At 46.7% G+C, this 20153-nt stretch overlaps 1 protein-coding gene across 1 annotated transcript in view; it reads right to left on the bottom strand.

The window, feature by feature from the left end:
• Positions 1–20153, bottom strand: part of LOC123348188 (scavenger receptor cysteine-rich type 1 protein M130-like) — a 158784-nt gene that overhangs the window by 115341 nt on the left and 23290 nt on the right. The window contains exons 4-9 of the mRNA XM_044985683.1: positions 15490–15804; positions 10674–10991; positions 7364–7678; positions 6585–6899; positions 5188–5250; positions 4787–5101 (exon numbers count right to left, since the gene is read on the bottom strand). Coding sequence (XP_044841618.1) covers positions 4787–5101; positions 5188–5250; positions 6585–6899; positions 7364–7678; positions 10674–10991; positions 15490–15804 — 1641 coding nt within the window. The remainder of the gene's footprint in view (positions 1–4786; positions 5102–5187; positions 5251–6584; positions 6900–7363; positions 7679–10673; positions 10992–15489; positions 15805–20153) is intronic.

The raw sequence follows: 20153 nt of genomic DNA, 5'->3' as shown, positions 1-20153 counted from the left end.
ACAAAAAATTAATTGTGCTAAGTTCATATTTTATTTCTCAAAATAACACAGTAACAATATAGTCACACCGTTTTCAATTATTTTGGTAATTTATTTCAAAATGTCAGCAAATACTGGTGTGATTATATTGTGTTATTTTGACAAAATATGTAGAATTTTGCAGAATTTTAAAATATTGTATGCAGAATTTTTAACTTTTTGGTGCAGAATTTCCTCAGGAGTAAGTCTCTTACTTTATAAGGGGTAGATTCTGACTTGGGCTACATGCTCATGCTGGAGAGGCAGGGGTCTTAGATCATGGGGCACAGATCAGGGGCTGTTTAGTGATAGATGCCATCTGTTAAATTCAGATTCTTACATGTCCAGTGAATATTTCTGTGTCCTGTTCTTTTCAGTTTCTACCCTGGGGGAGGGCACCGTGAGCCAAGCAGAGAAAGGGTCAGGATTTGATCATACCTTTCCATTAAGAGTTTGGACATAAATCTTTGATGTGGAAATTAAATTCCCCACCTAGATGAGGGTGTCTGTCTTTGTATTCACCCTCCTTCCTTGTTACCTTGTTCTGATGCAGGATCATTTTCCCCATCACTATCCCCGGTGTAATACTGCAGCTTCGCCACTGAATCATCTGAAAAGGAGACTGGAGAGATGGTAAATGGGATGTTATCACAGTGACAGCAAAACTGGCTGATGGGCAATGCATCCAGGTCCTGGAGCGGGATTTACAGTCTTGGTATTTTGCTCCTTCTAGAGAAGATGCTGAATTCACAGCGACTGACGCTGACTTTCCAAGAGAAATAGCCATTTTTTTGTGGTAAATGTGACTTTGGGGTGGATAAAATCAGACTGGGAAGATGCTGGCAAAAGCCATATTGACCTCATGAGGTGAGGGAGGGCTGAGTGAGCCCTTTAACATGGGATCCTTGACTGCTGCTTGTAGGTTTAATTTGAATCCTTCTCATTAACTGGGGAGCCTATTTTCGTTCACACTCAGGCTGTAAGAATCTGTTTAGAGGAAAGTTTTTCTCCTCCTCCTGAATGTTGCTACTTCATGGCCTGGTCCAGACGACCTCCAGCCATGGACGTGACTCTCGCTTTGTTAAGCAAGATATTTCCCCTCCCCTGCCTTGCTCCCAGAGTAGGCCATGTCCCTCCAAGGGTCAAAGCCTGTTATCTACTCCCGCCATTAATAAATAGAAGAATATGGATCTCAGAAGTAGCCTCAAGGAAATGCACTGACCATGCTCAGAGAGCCTGACAATGTGCTAAACTGAGAGCAGCATTTTCCCAGTTGATTGACATTGAGTCAAAATGGTGTAAACAGACAGGTTTCTGACCCATAACTAGTTACCCTTCAAGGCTGCAGGATGTACAGATGGGACCGACTGTCCTCAGAATGGGGCTAGAAGAGTCTGCTTGGGAGGAAACTCATTCATTTGAGTCCAGTAACCGGCAGGTCCACAGACCCAGCCCCCGTAGCCATCCAGGACGCACAGGGCTGAAGGCTGCAGGGATTTAGCTCTGAGTCAGAGTATTAGGATGGGAAGTGCATTGGAGATTTGGTCCCTGTTAGGAATGACACACAGACCTGAGCTACCGAACATCTGCTTCTTTCTTATCAGGTTATAATCAATCTCCTCGTACACGGCCTCAGAGAAAGGGTCCAGGGATCTTCTGGAGCCTGAAAACAAAGGGCAGAGTATGCACAGAGTCAGAAACTAGGGCTGTGAAACCCTATGAAATCATCCAGCCCCTCCCCTTGGGCCCAGTGCAGGACTGGTCCCTACAGCACATTCCCACTGCTCTGTCCAACCTAGATTTGAACGTCCCAGGTGACAGGGACTATGGCCCTTTGATGTTTGATGTTTGTTCTATTGGCTATTTCATTGTCATTAAGTTTAGCTTGATATTCAGCCTTTATGGTCTCTTGATAAATTTGCCCTGCAACTCCTAGTACCACACAAAATCATACCTCTTCCATGCTGGTGCAAAATAGTACTTATATAAATATATATTTATGTTCTGCCTGATTATCTGGGGAATAATCAGCTACTATTTGTGCAGTTCTTTAACAATGGAAAGCGCTATCTACACGAAGGTTCATCCACACTGCAATCTGGAGGGGTGATTGCAGCACGGCATGAGTAAACACACCTAAGCTAGCTTTCACTGCTATTGTTATGCCACCTAGGTTTCAACTACTAGCATGTCAGGCCTCTGTAATAGATACTGACTGGCTACAGAGTTTCCCTTCAAGCTCGCTGCTTGTGTACATCATAAGATCTTTAAATACTCTGCCAGATATAGCTGATATTAGCTGAAACAACTTATGTTACACACAGTGCCTCCTAGTGTCTGAACAGTATAATACAGTTAAGCATTCCTTTAAGCACAGGAATACTTGTGGCACATTAGAGACTAACAAATTTATTTGAGCATAAGCTTTCATGGGCTACTCAAATAAATGTGTTAGTCTCTAAAGTGCCACACATATTCCTGTTCTTTTTGCGGATACAGAGTAACACGGCTGCTACTCTGAAACCTGTCACTACTAGCCTATCTCTGATATTTTCATATTTTGCTGTTCCAAAATCACAGTTTTCAGCCAAGGCATGCAGAGCTCTAATAAACCATTCAACATTTTCCCCTAGTCCTTGAATTCTCTGGTGAAAACATGCACTTTCACAAACCACATTTCTCTGAGGTATAAAGTGCATTCAACTTATCCAGGACCCTTTCACGGCTATCTTGATTAAAATCATAGGATTTAAAGTTATGCTCTGCCTGCTTCCTCATAGCATAAATTAAAGGGCATACTTGTACATCATCAGTTTCCTTATGGAATTTTGTAGCAATCTGAAATCTTGCAAAATGCTGCTTCTTGTCTGTCCATGGTGAAGGTTTCTCTAAGCTGAAGTTCTCTGGGGCAATGAAGAGAGGGATTTTGATGAGATCCTGCAACCTCTGTTTTGTTTTGTTTTTCTCTGTCTGCAACTTTTTTTGCTGTTCCTTCTCCATGTAACTTGTGTTCTTGTTCTCCTCTGGCACTGCTGAATTTTGGACACCATGTCATGTGTACCTTTTACACATAGGTGGCAGGGCTGCTATTAGCTGGTCAGACTTCTGTACCACTGATGGACCAGCTATAGAGTTTCCTTCCTAGATAGATTCACATCAGATGTGTTCTCTATAAGATCTCTTTAATACTCTTCATGGCATGGCTGAGGTTAGTTTAAATAAATTGCGACACACAGCCAGGGCCGCCCAGAGAATTCTGGGGGCCCGGGGTCTTCGGTGGCGGGGGGCCCCCGCTCAGGGGCGGCTCTAGACCCCAGCGTGCCAAGCAGGCGCGTGGGGCGGCCCTTTCCCTGGGGGGCGGCATTTGGCTCCGGTTGAGCTCCCGCAGGCATGCCTGCGGCAGGTCGACCGGAGCCCGGGACTAGCGGACCTGCATGACTGCGGCGGGTGCCGTGTTCCCGCGGCTCCGGTTGACCTGCCGCAGTCATGCCTGCGGGAGGTCCAGCCGAGCCGCGGGACGAGCGCCCCCCTCCGCAGTCATGCCTGCGGCAGGTCCACTCGTCCCGGGCTCCGGTGGACCTGCCGCAGGCATGCCTGCGGGAGCTCAACCGGAGCCGCGGGAAGAGGGGAAACACTCCGGGGGCCCCGGAACACACTCCTGGGGGCCCCTGCGGGACGCGGGGCCTGGGGCAAATTGCCCCTCTTGCCCCCCCCTCTGGGCGGCCCTGCACACAGCACCACCTTGTAGCTGAACAGCATAATACAGTTTAGTCTTCCATTACACTGCCAATGCCCGTCTCCTCAGCTACCGCTTCTCTTGCTATTGCAGAGGCATTTCACACAGTGACAATAATCAGCACCCACCTCTGCGTTGTGCCCTGGCACTTTGCACTTGCACCCCCAGGATGATTAAGACCAGGCAGAGCAGGGCCCCCAGGATAATGCAGACGATCATGGGCACCGTGACTCTCCCACTGTCAGTCAGAGGGCGGCGTGGGGGAGCTGGATGGAAATGAACATACAACAGAGAGCGATTAGCCTGTGAGAGTCGGGGGGTGGGGGAGCAGGGAGTTTCCCAGTCACTCATTGCACGGCCCAGGACAGCAGGGTAATGGGCTGGGACACAGTCTGTGCACCACAGGCAGCTGTTTGAATCATGGGCCCTGCCCAGTCAGCTGGAGTCCTGCTCAGCACCCGGGTGTCATTCACCCTCAGATGTCACAGGCCATGGAAAGGAGCTCCTTCCCTCAGGCTGCAGCTTGCAGCTCATCCCCTGTGACCCAGGACCAGGGAAATTTATGGAAGGAGACAGATGTTTTACCTGTTTTAGTCAGTGAATCTGTCCTCTCTGTCACACCTGCAAAGGGAAAGGGAGGAGAGTTGGAGCCTGGAGTGGGGCGGGGGATGTTTGTTACCAGGAGAAGGGGCCCTCTGAGACTCCCTGGGGGTCTCCAGCCGTGAGCTGTTCTGATTCCCAGAAACTCCTGCACAGCAGCATAGGGTCTGTATGTTAGAGATTTGGGGCCAAACTTAAGTCCCCTGTGCTGAGAACACTAGTAACAAACCAGCACACGGGTCTGTGATGGATGCAGGGGTTATGTGGGCTGATGCCTAAGCCAGTCTGACCCCACAAATGTCCCACCCAACAGCATCCATGATGCTCCTTCACACAGGAGCTGGGAGGTCTGGTCTGGGACCAAGGAGGCAGTTGGATCCATCCCCTCTGTTAAAATTACAGCATGTAGCAGAAACATCTCCTGTCACTCACCTGAGCAATTTACAGCAGCATCTTCCTTATGGCCACAATTATTATCACCCCAGGGCTTGGCAGGACAGTCCCAGAGAGATGACTCTGTCCCTCTGCAGTTCAACATCTCCATCCAGATGGGACCAGTCCCCTCACCAAATGCAGCCTTGCCCAGGGCAGATACAGCAGATCCACAGCCCAATTGTTTACACACAATGTTAGCATCTGCCATGTCCCAGGAGTCATCACAAATTGTTCCCCAGGAGCCACGGTACCAAACCTCCACTCTCCCCGAGCATCCGTCCTCTCCTCCCACGACACGTAACTTCTCCTGGTCTGGAAATGCAGAAACCTCACATGTTACTGGGACAGCTGGGAAAGTCCTTAGGGACCAAGAGTGAGACAGTGAGAAGCAGAGATACCTGTGCAGCTTGTAGAGTTCGGGCATTCGGCAAACAGGGTCTGAGATGGTTTTTCTTTTATTCCTATGGATTGAAAATTATGACATAGACTGAGAAGCATGTAGGATGTAGGAGAGAGTAGGGTTATCGGTATATTAAACCTCTAAATTACAGCAATTTCATAAGCTTAAATCAAAATCCCTAGGAGGAGGTAGCAGGAACGCTGATAGACACAGAGAACAAAGAGAGAGCAAGAAGATTAGGCAAGTGCTTAGGGAAATGCAGCAAAGTACAGGATGGAACAAACCTTGACTGCTGACTACAGGGTCCCTGAGCCAGAACCCAGAGTAGAGCGGGGGCCTGGTTTCCCCAACCAGACACTGGGGAAGTGGCACCATAGGAAGACTGGCTGAGCCTGTTTGGGAGAAGAGACTCCCCCCGCCCAGAAGTGCAAACCACAGTAGTGACCTAGCTGGAGGGTTGAGTCACGAAGAGACCACAGCGGCTCCTGGATCAAGAGAGCAGCTGCAGACAGAAAGACAGAGATAGAGGGATGGTTTGCAACCATGGGGAGAGGCATTGACCTGGCGAGCTAGTCCCCAGAACAACCAGGAGGAGGCTCCATACTGCGGTGACTAGAGCACCCCCATCATACCTACACACAGAGACACTTTTGGGGAATTCTGATCCTGACCCAGATTTCACAGGCAGGGTTTCAGGAATCAGCACCTGCAGCAGAGCAGTCTCCAGGCAGCCTAACAAGTGCAGCTGGCCTGTAGTAGGCTGCCTGATTGGTGGGAAAGATCTGCAGTTCAGCTCTTGAGTCCAGCGGCCACAGCAGCCACTCAGCGACTGCTCAAAGCATTTCCCACAGTTTCAATACCTTGTGCTCCTGCCTTGTTCCCAGCCTTGCTCTTGCTTTGACCCCGGCCTTATCCCGCCCTTGCCTTGCTCCAGGTAACCCGATCCTGACTCTTGCCTCTGATTCCTGACTTCTGACTTTGGCTCTGACCCCTGGCTCTGAGTTCTGAATACCAGCTCCTGCTCTACCCACTGTACCTGACTCCTGCTCCAATCACTCACCACAACTGCCTATGTCCTGGTCACTGACATTGGGCCCATCTCTGATTGTTTAGCCCAAAAGGATAACCACAGAGATTCCCAAATGACGCTAGCTAATGGGAGGCATTTGTGGGCACTGTGTAACACAGCTTGTATAAAGAACTAATTCCCCTGTTGTTTTCCATGGGCCTCATTCTCATTCCTAGACTGGACAATGAAAATATGTCTGTGTCACTGCTGAGAATGTAAAACTGTCTATTCTGAAAAGTAAATACATACAAAATTTCTATAACTTCCTTTCAATGAGTTAAACACGAAGAGGGTGCATGGATGTGCACAGACAGTTTCAGAATTACCACTGCAAGAAATATGGGTCTCTTCTGCACGGTTATGACAGGACTGCTGTTTCCACTGGCCTGATGGGCATTGCCAGAGGGAGCTGTGCTGCTCACTGCATGCAACATGGTCCAGCCACGTGGGACCGGAACCTGCTCCATATTCAAAGTCGCTTGCAATCTGCCCTCCATCCCCACAGTTCAGCTGTTTGCAGACAATTGCTGGGGTGACTCCAGACATCTGATTGGAGCAAACACTGCCCCACGTCCCATTGTAGAAAACCTCCAGCCGCCCAGCACAGTCACTGTCACTCACCAGCCTCAGATCTGTGAACTCTAGAAGGAAATGCACAAAAAGGAATTTAAATCGTCTGATTCTGAAATGAACTGGGGTGTAAAGAGTGAAATCCCAGAAATTGCTAACAATCCTGTGCATTATTTTGCAGACACAAGTGCCAGAGACAATCACTCCAAGAATCAGAGACTCTTCTGGACACCACAGGCCCATTAGAAATACAATGGTCACCTCTGAAAAGTCACCGGTTCCCAGTAGTTACACACACCGATACCTGCAATACAGCAGTGACTGCCCTCTCAACACTAGAGAAATGCTTCAATATCTCCAATACTCCTGGGTGGGAACCGATGGGAAATGGTGACTTTTTAATCATGATCCCTGTAGGTAGGTAGGAGAGACAGCAAGAGAGAATCTAAATCATTCTCAGCTTTCTCCTCAAATATCTTCCCTCTTCATTAAATAGCCTGGTAACTAGGTTCACAAGAGCATTCACAGAACAGACCTGAGCAGAGAACTGCAGCGTCCTCTTTGTGTCTGCAGTTGTGCTGGCCCCAGCCTCTGGAAGGACACGTCCAAAGATCAGATTCATTCCCAGAACAGTTCACATCATCCAGCCAGATCTGCCCGGATCCTTCCCCATAATGAGCAGAGACAGTTGCATTGATGGCATGTCCACATCCCAGTTGTTTGCAAACGACATTGGAGTCTGACTGATCCCAGAAATCATCACAGACTGTCCCCCAGCTGCCATTGTAATAAATCTCCACTCTCCCAGCACAGCGACCTGCCCCATTCACCAGTCTGATCCGCCTGCTCCCTGCAGGGATGAATCCCAATTGTTAATATGCAATATAATAATAGCTGAACAGCTACCAGGCAAATTAATGATGCAATGGCTGAGATACTGAAATACTTTTAAAAATCTGTCTTTGCAAGAAACACAGAAAAGAAAAGAAGGCTGTAATGTAAGGAAATGAGGAAGATTTTTAGGGAGCAGCTTTGATAAACACCAAGTGAGTGTAAAGGCCTAATTCTGAACTCCTTACTCATCTGAGTAACCCTTATGGGTAGGGACTTACCAAATTCAGGTTCCATTTTGGTCAATTCCATGGTCATAGGATTTTAAAAATCATACATTTCATTATTTCAGCTATTTAAATCTGAATTTCACAGTGTTGTAATTACAGGGATCCTGACCCAAAAAGGAGTTGGGGGGGTTGCAAGATTATTGTAGGGGAGGGTCGGGGGGGGGGGGCGGTTGCGATACTGCTACTCTTACTTTTGCACTGCTGCTGGCCGGGAGTCCAACTTTGAAGGCAGAGCCACCGCGAGCAGCAGCACAGAAGTAAGTATGTTATGGTACAGTATTGTCACCCTTACTTCTGCACTGCTGCCTGCAGAGCTGAGCCCTCAGTCAGCAGCCACCACTCTCCAGCCACCTAGCTTTGAAGGCAGCAGCACAGAAGTAATGGTGGTATGGTATTGCCACCCTTACTTCTGCACTGCTACTGGCGGAGGACTGCCTTCAGATCTGGGCAAACGGCCAACAGCTGCCACTCTGTGGCTGCTCAGCTCTGAAGGCAGCACAGAAATTAGGGTGGTAATACCCCCTCAAAAAAAATAACCTTGTGACCCACCCCCCCACCCCCCGCAACTCCCTTTTGGTTCAGGACCCCCAATTTGAAAAATGCTGGTCTCCCCCATGAAAGCTGTATAGTATTGGGTAAACACATCCAAAAGACCAGATTTTACAGGAGGAGGCCAGATTTCACAGGCCATAACATGTTTTTCATAACCGTGAATTTGGTAGGGCCCATCTTATGGGTAAGAGGAACTAGTGAGACTAAGGGTATGCAGAATTGCCCCTTACTGGAAAGTCTGAATATTTTCAAACTGTTCTTAAAGGATACGCATCAAGTTGTTCAAGGAATTATTAGACAATAAATTTAACAAAAAATAAATAGTCTTAAATTGTTATAGAACTGGATAGACACCAGAGGATTAGAGAAAGCAGACATGGTAGCAATTTATTTCAGAAATATTGGGAAAGAAAGGCAATTAGATCCATGAGTCTACAATAAAGTCCCAGACACTTAGGGCCCAATTCTACCCTGCTGAAATCAACTGTGAAGCTCCCACTGACATAACTGGAGCAGGAATGGACCCTTAATGTGTCTTAGTTACCCTGCAGTTGCAATGGGCATGAAAAATTATTTCGGTGCAGTAACACAGAGTGCATGATATAGGGATATGTTACTTGAAGGATACCATGGACACAAGTGTTATGGTCCTATGTTTACTTTTACTGTGGAGTCTTAAAATAAATAATATACCATCAAAAAGAATAATAGAATTATCTTGTACAATAGTCATCTACAAGCAAGAACAATGAAAAAATCCCATCACAGATTCTTTTTCACCCTTTTAAACCAAGGAAAATCGAAGAGTTAAAAGATTAGGACTTAACAATGTCACGTTAGAACAACAACTTTGATGTATTTCCTAAGTAACAGAGGGTTAGAGCCACAAAGGTACTTAGATACCTACCTGCCTCTTTATAAATACATAATATATAAATCGTTACATATTTATTGAAACAGGGAATTGACCTTTCCCCATTCCAGACAAGTGCTGTGGCCACCAGGCTAGAGTCACTCTCTTACTTTTTCTCTGATTCAGTGACCAATTATTTGTAGAAAGTGGAACATTTCCAGCAGGAGAGACCCACCCCAGCATACCCTATAATCTATAGTAACTAGAGCACTCACCTGAGTTCACATCCCTGCTCCAAATCAGGATGAGCAGGGATTTGAACATGGATTTCCCACATCCCAGCTGAGTGCTTTAACCACTGGGTTATGGATAAAATGGGGAGATGAGAGAGCTGACCTGGCTTACATGCCTAGCTCCAGGAGTGAGTTTGTGGCTGAGAGTCCTGAGCTGAGATAGGTGCCTACCTCTGACCTGTGTGTCAGGGGCCTGAGGCTTAGATCAATGGCAGTTAGGCATCTAAATAACTTTGTGTATCTACATCCTGCTCCCTTCCTTGGCATTTCACTGCTGGCAAGTTTAGGTGGTTCCCTCTTCAGCTTGCAGGCTTCTGAGGTGTCTAACTCTCCCCACGCATTGTACAGGGAGCTGGGCGTGTGACTCAGAGCTGAGGATCTCATTGGGTGGCAAGACACCTAGGAGTCAGGCCTTGCAACACCCAAGTCCCTTCGGGTATCTAGCCAAGAACCATTATCCATGGCACTCTTGGTCAAAACAGGTTACATGTGACTTCCTTTTCTTACTATTGTTTTCTGATCCAAGACAGCACAATTGTTAAGACTTTAACATAAATAAGCCACTATATACACTAGAACTGCTCGGGAAATTCATTCTTATTTCCCACAAAATATTTAGATGACCATGAATATTTCTTTTCTCTTGTGTAACTAAATTTGGATTCTTCAACAAAAATCTGAACATTTTCAATAGAAACAGACATTCTGTGCAAATCAGTTATCTTATTGTGAAGATTTTTCATCAACATTTTTTTATCAGCTCTAATACATAAAAATAGATGAGAGAGAGAGAGACAGGACGGGGGGAGGTTGCTGCATTTTATTAACCCTATAATGTGGCTATGCTTTTTCTGTATATAGCGTGATATTTTTACTATAAATGGGTCACAGTTTGAACCTCAGATCCACATCATTTCAAGGACTGCTGAGATCTCAGCACAAGGTGGGGTGGAGGCAGGCCCTGGGGTGGGTCATGTTCCCATTGAACAAGGACAGGAGATTTATATGATTTTCACACTAAGTCACCTGAACAAATGACACCGACATCCTCAGCAATTCCTGCCTGGGCTGTCTCAGATGTGGAGTTGTCACAGAGAGTCAGACGAGTCTCATTTCCTGCACACTGGACCCTTCTCAGCCCCACAGGGCCCGTTCCTCGCTCAGACTTAGGAGGGTTATAAGCTTTCTCAGTGACTCCGCATTGGAGCTGCCTACACACCACGCTGGCATCGTTCATGTCCCACTGATCATCCAGCACTCTGCTCCACACACCTTGGAGGGAAATCTCAACTCTCCCATCGCACTGGCTCACTCCATTCAACAGCCTGAGCGACTCAGAACGACCTGGGCTCAGAGAGACAGGAAATACACTGAATAAAACTCCCCGCTGGTACTGCATTAGAAATAATAATGCACAGGTGTGATGTGAAACACAGGTTCTGTGGCAAGTGAAAGGTAACCCTCACTGCTGTGCAGTGATACAGGGAACAACCTATTTCAAGGGCTCCATTTATCTCTCTACTCAGAAATGCAGGGGGTGATGGTGGGGAAGGCTTCCCCAGCTCTGAGGCCAGATTCTGTGTGGAGCTGGGCCCCTCCTGTATGAGTGCTCTTACTTCTCTCTGGAGTTAATGTGAATGGAAGGTGCTCAGGAACACCTGGCAGATCAGGTCCCTGGTTACCAAAGTGCCCAGTGCAAAAGGCCTCCGTGCTCACACAATGCACTGATATTGGCAGCACTGTCAGATAGCTGTGATTTACAACAGGAGTCTGGGTATTGGCCTGCTTCACTGCTACAATTCCCAGATCCAGACTGCCAGGACACATGGCTCCTTTAAAGAAAACCCTGCCCTGTTTTCACTGTTCAATGCACATTGGTGACCTGTGATCACCGCCTCAGCTCCAAACTCATAAGGAGCCAATATAAAAAAGGCTTTTCTGCACTCAGCAGGGTTTTTCCAGGCCAGGTCTGCAACTCTGAACACTTGAGTTTCCTTTTCCATAAACTCTAGCTATTGGCTTGGCTGGAGATGATGCTTGGAGGGGTGCGTGACCTCTGGTCAATGAGGAAGAAGGACCCATTTTTTCTTAAACATATATGTATAGATATATATTTCATTTTAAAAGTTTGTCCACCATGAGCATATAAAGTTGTTGAAGTTCCTTGTGGGAGAAGCAAAAACCCTTTCATGTGTTTACTGCCATTGGAGATTTTTTTATACAGTGTATACAGCACCTTGCATTTCAAAGGAGCCAATGTGCTCCCAAAACATGATTTATAAACCAGTTAAAACTTCCTAAATAAATATACATAGACAGGTCGGTAGTGATTCATAGCGCAGGATGGGCTTAACGGTGCACATAAGACAGGGAGTCAACTACTCTTTTCTATTAAAGTTACATAGAATCATAGAATCTCAGGGTTAGAAGGGACCTCAGGAGGTCATCTAGTCCCACCCCCTGCTCAAAGCAGGACCAACCCCAACTAAATCATCCCAGCCAGGGTTTTGTCAAGCCTGACCTTAAAAACCTCTAAGGAAGGAGATTCCACCACCTCCCTAGGGAACCCATTCCAGTGCTTCACCACCCTCTGAGTGAAAAAGTGTTTCCTAATATCCCACCTAGACCTCCCCCACTGCAACTTGAAACCATTACTCCTTGTTCTGTCATCTGCCAGCACTGAGATCAGCCCAGCTCTGTCCACTTTGGAACCCCTCTTCGGGTAATTGAAGGCTGCTATCAAATCCCGCCTCACTCTTCTCTTCTGCAGACTAAGTTACGTATGGTCTGATTCTCCCACTAAGGCCCCTTTATGCTGAGTAGCTGGGGTTAGTGAGAATTGGACCCTCACTTACAGTACAGAATCTCTGGCTCAATGTGACCCACGTGCTTCACACTGCAGCATTTCACTTTGTTTCTCTGACAGGAAGGGAAAGACGCAGTGGGGAGGGGACATGGATTTTAGCTGGATACTCTGGGCCTCTGCTACATTGTGGGCAACCAACCTGGCAGGTCACACCCTAGTCACCCTCTGAGGGCAGAGGCAATAGAGTGCAATAGGAGAAGGGTTAAAAATAGTGGAATTAAAGGGCTTGTCCGCACTTGAAAGGCTACAGTAGCACACCTGCAGTGCTGCAACTACACCCCTGTAGTCCTTCAGTGTAGACACTACCTAGGCCAATGGCAGGGGTTCTCCCATAGCTGGTGTTAATCCACTTTCCCAAGAGGCAGTAGCTAGGTTCTTATGGAAGAATTCTTTTTTCAACCTAGTGCTCTCCATACTCAGGGTTAGGTCGGCTTACCTATATCATTCAGAGGAGTGGATTTTTCATACCCCTGAGTGATGTAGCTTGGTCAACCTAATTTTTTTATATCAAATGCAGCCCTGTGGACTCAGCGGCTGATAGATGAAGGACTGAGAGATCTGTCTGCTGTGAGGACTGCTTCTAATCCCCGTACCACATTGAATACAGGCTACAGATTTCTGTTTCACCAGCAACTGAGAGCCAATGAGCTCTTAGCTCAAGGGCTGGAGCGCTGCTAGCTGCCGAGATCCCCAGACTGGTTGGTTGCTGACCAAGTTCTGAAGTGTTTGAAATGACTGAGGTACTGCCATTTGTCAAACTCAAAAGAATCCAGGTGACACACACTACATGTTATGACAGCACTGGAAAGCCTGAGAAATCATCTCCGAGAGAAGATCAATGGGGAATGTGTTTTGATGTGTGTGCTGAAGTACAGAACATGTTAAGTTGAAACCTTATATTTGAATGTTTGTAACAAACAAAAGGGGGAAAGGCTGTATGAGGAAAACCAGTAGATTTACTGTCTAATAGATTTTTTTAAAAGTTATTCATGGTATTCCAAATACTATTTACAACGTTTTCAGTGTGCATTAAATATTTGTTTTACTAAGGTGATGTCTGTACTACAGGTGCTACAGTGACACAGCTACAGCATTCCACCTATGACACTGTATCACCGTACTGTAGATGCTTCTTGGAGTGACAGAAGGGGCTTTACTATTGCTGTAGGTAATCCACCTCTCTGAGTGGTGTTAGCTAGGTCAATGGAAGAATTCTTTTATTGTTGTCTACACTGGGGGTTAGGTTGGCACAGCTACAATGCTCAGGGATGTGAAGCCTATGGATCCTATTGATTAAGGCTGGTCAGTGCCTAAATCCTTTTAGAAAATGAGTTTTAGGCTCCTAAATCAGGGCAGAAATGCCTAAATACCTTTACAAATTTTGGCCTATGCCACTATGGGTAGCTCTCAGATAACTTGCCATCTATCAGCCACTGTTGTTCTCCAATGTGGCATGAGGCAGTTTTTGAAGTTGGATGAGGGAAAATCTTTGGAGAAGCCTGCAGGAAAAAGGACCCCTGCAGTATTTGTGTTGCATTGTAGAGGAGGATTTTCGTCAAAGCACCAGCTGCTCTCACTAAGAGCAGGATCTTTCTGAAAGTTCCCAGCTAGCTTAGGCGTCAAGCTCTGGAGCCATCTGAAGTTTCCTGAAAACCGGGCTCTTTTGCAAAGAAATGACTATTTTCCTGAAGTGTTGTGGGGAATTAGTGATCTATCAACCTACACACCCACTGAGCAAACTCTGCAGCTGAGGGCTGCAGCCCACCAGCACACAACCGGGATGGCAAGTGGGGGCATTTTGGCCAGGAACACCAGGGCAAACACCTAATTTTCCAGAGTGAAATGGGATTCTAATGGCCCCACAGCTTGGATGAGATCTCTGTGTATAGGTTGCTTCTGCAACACCAACTTCAACCTGATGAAGTGCTGAGTCAGCCCTGCTGGGACTGAGGGAATCTGTGAATCACAAACCCAGGTTTATAGCACAGAGCCATTCTCTCTGGTTCACTCTGTCGTAGTGCTAGGATCCATCTTGCCATCCCTCACTGCACCCAGAGGAGTCTCTGATCTGGGGAACTTAAACAAAGAGAGCAACATTCCAATACCCCTACTTACCTTGAGTACAGTAGTCAATGGGACTGCTCATGATGATCCTAAACTGGGCAGTACACTGCTCTATAACTAACATATACACGTCTGCATTAAACTTACCTGAGCAAATAACCCTGGCCGTGTCTCTGGGGGAGCAGGCTGGGTTGCCCAGGGCCATGCGAGAACAATCCCACAGGCAGGATTCAGTCCCTTCACAATGAAAAGCGTCGCTCCATACAGTTCCGCTCCCTTCCCCGAAATGGGCTCCTCCCTGGATTGACTCGGCATATCCACAGTTCAGCTGATGGCAGAGGACGTTGGCATCTTGCAAATCCCAGTGGGAGGCACAGAGGCTTCCCCATGTGACTCCACGTTGGATCTCCACTCTCCCGGAGCACTCGGTGCCATTCACTAACCTGCCGCCCAGGCACCCTGAGCACAAGGGAAAGTGAGTGTCGAAGTGGCGCAGTGACCAGTGTTAATGGCAACGGCAGGGAGGGGAGTGGGGAACAGGAAGGGATTGTTATTCGTGTTCAAAGCCAGCAGTTACCCTGTGGGGGCTGTGGGACTATTCCACACCAGCACATTCACAAACTGATACTCGATACACACCAGTTAGTGCGAAGGGAGGACCAGGGACCAGAATTTGGTTTCCTTAGTACATTCCATACTCAAGGCACCACAAGTATTTTGCAGAGGCATCAGTTCCAGCAGACTTGGCTGGTGCTGGGACAGGGCACCAATTTATGGGCCAGGTCTCCACCTGGTGTAAATCAGGATAGCCTCACTGAGCCAGTGGAGCTTGGCCGATTGACACACTGTGAAGATCTACCTGAGGATGTTAATCAATCCCCAATTCTTTTCTTTCCCACTGCAGCTGCTCACCTGAGCACACCACGCTGGCTTCACTCCCAGGGGGACACTCAGTTGTGCCCAGCACAGTAACAAGACACTCCCTCAGGCGGGATTCGTTCCTCTCACAGCCAAACGTGCCGTTCCAGACAGGCCCGTCTCCTGTGCCAAAGAGCTGCCCTTCTGGCATCGACAGGGCGAATCCACAGTCAAGCTGCTGACAGAGGGTGTGGGCAGCCTGTAAATCCCACTGGGAGTCACAGAGGGTTCCCCAGGTGTCTCCGTGGAGAAGCTCCACTCTCCCCGAACACCCTGTGCTGCCATTTGCCAGCCGGTACCCGCCGTACCCTGAGAAGAAGGAGAAGGGAGATCAGAGAACAGAGTGTTTTCCTGTGGAAATAATAGTAAGTGATCACATAATTAAAGACTGTATCGTAATCTACACACACATAGGGATTGCCCAGGCCACATTGACTCTGGCATTTCCTAGCTTCCAAGTGCTCAACTTGTAACCTAAGTTACTTTCTTTTAACACAGTGCATTTTGGGGGAAAGACTGTATGTAAATAGACTATACAGGACACCAACAAGGCTTAAAAAAATAAATGTGGTCAGACGTCCTGACCACCATCTTCCTCCTACCTCCCAAGGGAAGGCAACACATCCTGGCTGCACAGGGTTTGAAAATGAATCTTCACTGCCCAATCTAACTCTCTGGCTGGTATCACTTCACTTTTGTTTTTTCTCCAGATATGCACTATCTAACTTTCCTTCTCTCCCATTCACTGCCCCTTCTCTTGTGTCACCTGACTGAGCTCACAGCCTGGGCTACCTACCCTGGCCCAGTAACTGAACTCACCCTCCTCACTTCACCCCTTCTCTTGCTGTTCCAAAGCCCTGCAGAGCTGCTGCCATCTTCCCCTGACTCCTGCAGCTAAATCCTTCAACGCCTTCTGTGACTGCCAAGATCATCCAGCTCCTGCTTTTGTTTAACAGCCACATGAGCTTCTCAGGGCAACTGCTCCGACTGTGTACTTGCTGCTACTGTCCCTCTCACCTGACTGTTCACTGAATCTTCACCCATCACGCGATTGTCCAGAGAAATAACTAGAGCTGAGTGAAAATTGAAATCTCTGTCCCCCAGGAAGCTCTGATAACTACACATTTGTTTTCATCCTGCATCAGGACAAAATATGGAAATACTGAAAATTTTCATGCGACAAAAAGTTCTGAAAAGTGACAAAACATTTCATTTTGGCACCTTTAATCTAAATAAACAATTTCCACTTTCCCAAATTGAAATGTTTCCTTTCAGTTTGTCAAACTGACCTCACGTGTTTTGTTTTGAGCCAGGTCAACATTAAACTTCATTTCCCTCTGATGCCTCTGTTTTGCCTTATAGGCCAGGTTCCCTGATCAGACTAAAGGTCCCATCATGCACCTGCAGTCATCTGGCTACTATGCAGCAACTGTGCCACCAGTTAGAGGGAAGACTGCACTGTATAAGGGGAGATTTAGTCTGGCCAGGGAGACCAGCCCATAGGAGAGAACTGGAGCCTGAACTCCCATGAGGCAATGTGCCACAACAGGGAAATGAAGATTAATGTTGAACTGACTGGAAATGTAACATTTTGGGTCAGTTCTACAATCTGAAATATTCCCACTGGGGTTTAACACACCCCAAATGAAACATTTCATTTCTATTTTCCCAACACAACATTGAAAAAAATAGCAAAATTGAAAGTTTCCCAGGGAAAGTTTTGATTTTGAGGAAACAGCATTTTCAGTTAAAGAAAAATTCTAATGGAAATTTCTGGCCACCTCTAGGAATAACTAACTCACTGTTAACTAACTCACCTCACATCTCATCTCATTGCTTATTGATTCACTGCTACTGATTTAATTGGATTCCATTTATTATTTCACTGTTCACTTGTTTACTAACCATGTTCATCTGTCACTTGCCCATGGCTCTTATCACACCTTCTTGTGCATCACAGATCTGCCCTCTTCCTCCCACAACCCTAAACTCCCCCCCACTGGCTCCATTTCCCCATTCTATTACCTTCACCCCTCCACAGATCCCACCAACTCTAACAGCTTCTCTTCCATCCTGATCTCTATCCCCTTCCCATCCAGATCCCACATCCTCCTCTGCCTCCTCCTCTTGGTTTCTGGTTACAACTTCTCCAATCATGGTCCCCTTTCATTCCCACCATCTCCACTTTCCACATCCATCCCCATCACCCCTTCTCATGCCACCATTCCTAACCTCATGTCCAGCCCCCTTCCTTCCCTCCTCCTCTTGCTGTCTCTAAAATGGCCACTGCATCCCTAAAAACATCACAAACATCCACAACCTTTTCATCACTCACTCACTCACTCCAGCTCCTGTCTCTCACAGAGACCTGCATCCCTCCATCTGACATTGCCTCTGCAGCTGCTGTTTTTGAGGCCTCTCCTCCTCTCACAATCCTGGCCCTGAATCATCCCTAAAGAAACAAGCTGAGTGTGTTGGACTTCTGTGCTCTCACATTTTCTTCTCCTTTGAGCAGCACTCCAAGCTATTCTTCTCTCCTCTCCCGCTCTATGTTACTGTCAGCTACTGCCTACCCAGCTCCTCCTCATCAGCGACATGGTGGTTGCTTCCTGCACCTTAGACTCTTTAGGCCCACTCTCCCACTGCAGGGTCCAGTCTGCCAACCCCCAGCCCGGCCTCAGCCCCAGCAGGCCTACTCTCCTGCATCAGAGCATCTCTGGTGGAAATCCTATAGCCAGGCTGACTACCTCCACTACACATTCATACTCTGGTCCTTCAAATCAGCCATTTTCTTAGCCAAACAACTCTCCTTCTCCACTGCAATCCCAGAAACCTTTTTGCCATCTTTGACTCACTGTTCAAAGCCTTATAGTCCTGTCTGCACAGGAAATTGCTGATTTGCATTTGGTGAATAGTTTCGGGGTGTGGGGGGGAGTCCAAATGGTTCATTTCATCCATTTTGAAATGAAAAATTTTGACTTCTCATTTCAAAATGACATTTTGCTTAGAAATTTAGCTATATTTGTTTTAAAAACCCACAAAAGGGTGAAAAAATGAAAAATGAAACTAAACCAAAAACTGAAATAAAATTATTTTGGGATGAACAAAACATTTCATTTGACCAAACATTTTTTTTTAAATTTGATTTTTTTTAGTTTTCAGGTGTTTATTTTTGGTCACTGAACTGAAAAAAGTCAATTATCTGCTTAACTCTACTTATCAAGCTGTCAACTCCCACTGTTGCTCTGCCAATGAAGGCAGCCTTCATCGCTTGCTTCTCCCTTAAACATCTCTGCATGTTCCTCCCTTGAGTAAGAAAAACTCCCTGTCAAAATCCATAACACCATCATCTAATCCTCCTTCAAGTCCCTTCTCTGGCATCTTACATCCAAGGATTTCAAAGCTCTTTATAAAAATTAATGGATTAAACCTCACAATAGGCTGGAGAGGGGGAACTGTTATTATCCCCATTTTACATGAGTAAACTGCAACAAAGATTGAGTGACAGAGTCCGTGTCGGAGCGGGAAATAAATCAAGTCTCTCATTTCTTGGTTTTCTGTTTTGACCTTTACACGATGTCACTCCCTTTATAAACATGGCAGAGTAGGGCATGCTTACATCCAAGAAGCCCTGAATAACATGTGCCTTGTGGCAGAAGTGAGGGGACAGGAAGAGAGAGCGTGTGAGTGAGAGCGCTGCTGGAACACCACACTCAGTGGGGAAAGGAGAGCAGAACTGTTCCACTTCAACAGAAGGACAAGGGATAGAGACAATAATGCTCTTCTTGATCCTCTCCTGGCAACTAGAGCACTGGAAGAAGAAGAGAGAGTGGAGTCATCCCTCCTAGCAGTCAGGAATCTGTTGAAGTATCACTGTAACCAGTGGTGCAAAGGCTTGTGGGTTCTCAGGGGAAAAATATGGATGAATATGGTGATCTGTTTAGAGAGATGCTGAGCACCCCAGCTGTAGGACACATTATAGATATTTTAAAGTAATCACTTTGAACCCTTACCCGAGCATACAATGCTGGCATCACTCGCGTGTGAACATGTCTCATTAGGATGCAGTGTTCTGGGACAGTACACAAGGCGTGTTTCATTCCCCATGCAATGGATCTTCTCAGACCAGATTGACCCATATCCTTCACTGAAGTGCGCTCCTCCTGGGGTGGATACAATTGTTCCACAGTCTAATTCATTACAGATAACACTGGCAGCTTGGAGGTCCAAGTGTGAATCACAGACTGTGGTCCATGTGTCTCCGTGTCTTATTTCTACACGTCCTGAGCAGGCAGTGTTCCCTCCAATCAGCTGGGGCTCAAGGCGTCCTAAACAGTCAGTAAATCCATCAGTGTTAGTTATACTGACGTCCCATAATCTCCCTAAATCTTGACTAAAATTAAGTTTACTTTCTTGTATCAGCACTAAGATACTTTCAAGCAGGCAGGAGATCTTTTATCTGTTATGGCATTTCCTGCTTTTCTGTGAAGGTACAGCTGTGTAAGTGAGTAGAATTCACTGCTGGTGTAGCAGCCATTAGCATTCTTAGCAGTGTGTATAACTTGTGCCTCTAGTTATACCCAATGTTGTCAAAGCATTTTGCATCCTAAAGCACTTTTTCTGTTGCTTATAGCATTGTTAAACTACCACCTTTTGGC

The sequence above is a fragment of the Mauremys mutica genome, chromosome 1, assembly GCF_020497125.1.
Source record: "Mauremys mutica isolate MM-2020 ecotype Southern chromosome 1, ASM2049712v1, whole genome shotgun sequence".
Classification (NCBI taxonomy): domain Eukaryota; kingdom Metazoa; phylum Chordata; order Testudines; family Geoemydidae; genus Mauremys; species Mauremys mutica.
The sequence above is the reverse complement of the archived record's forward strand: the minus strand, read 5'-3'. Positions and strand labels throughout refer to the sequence as shown.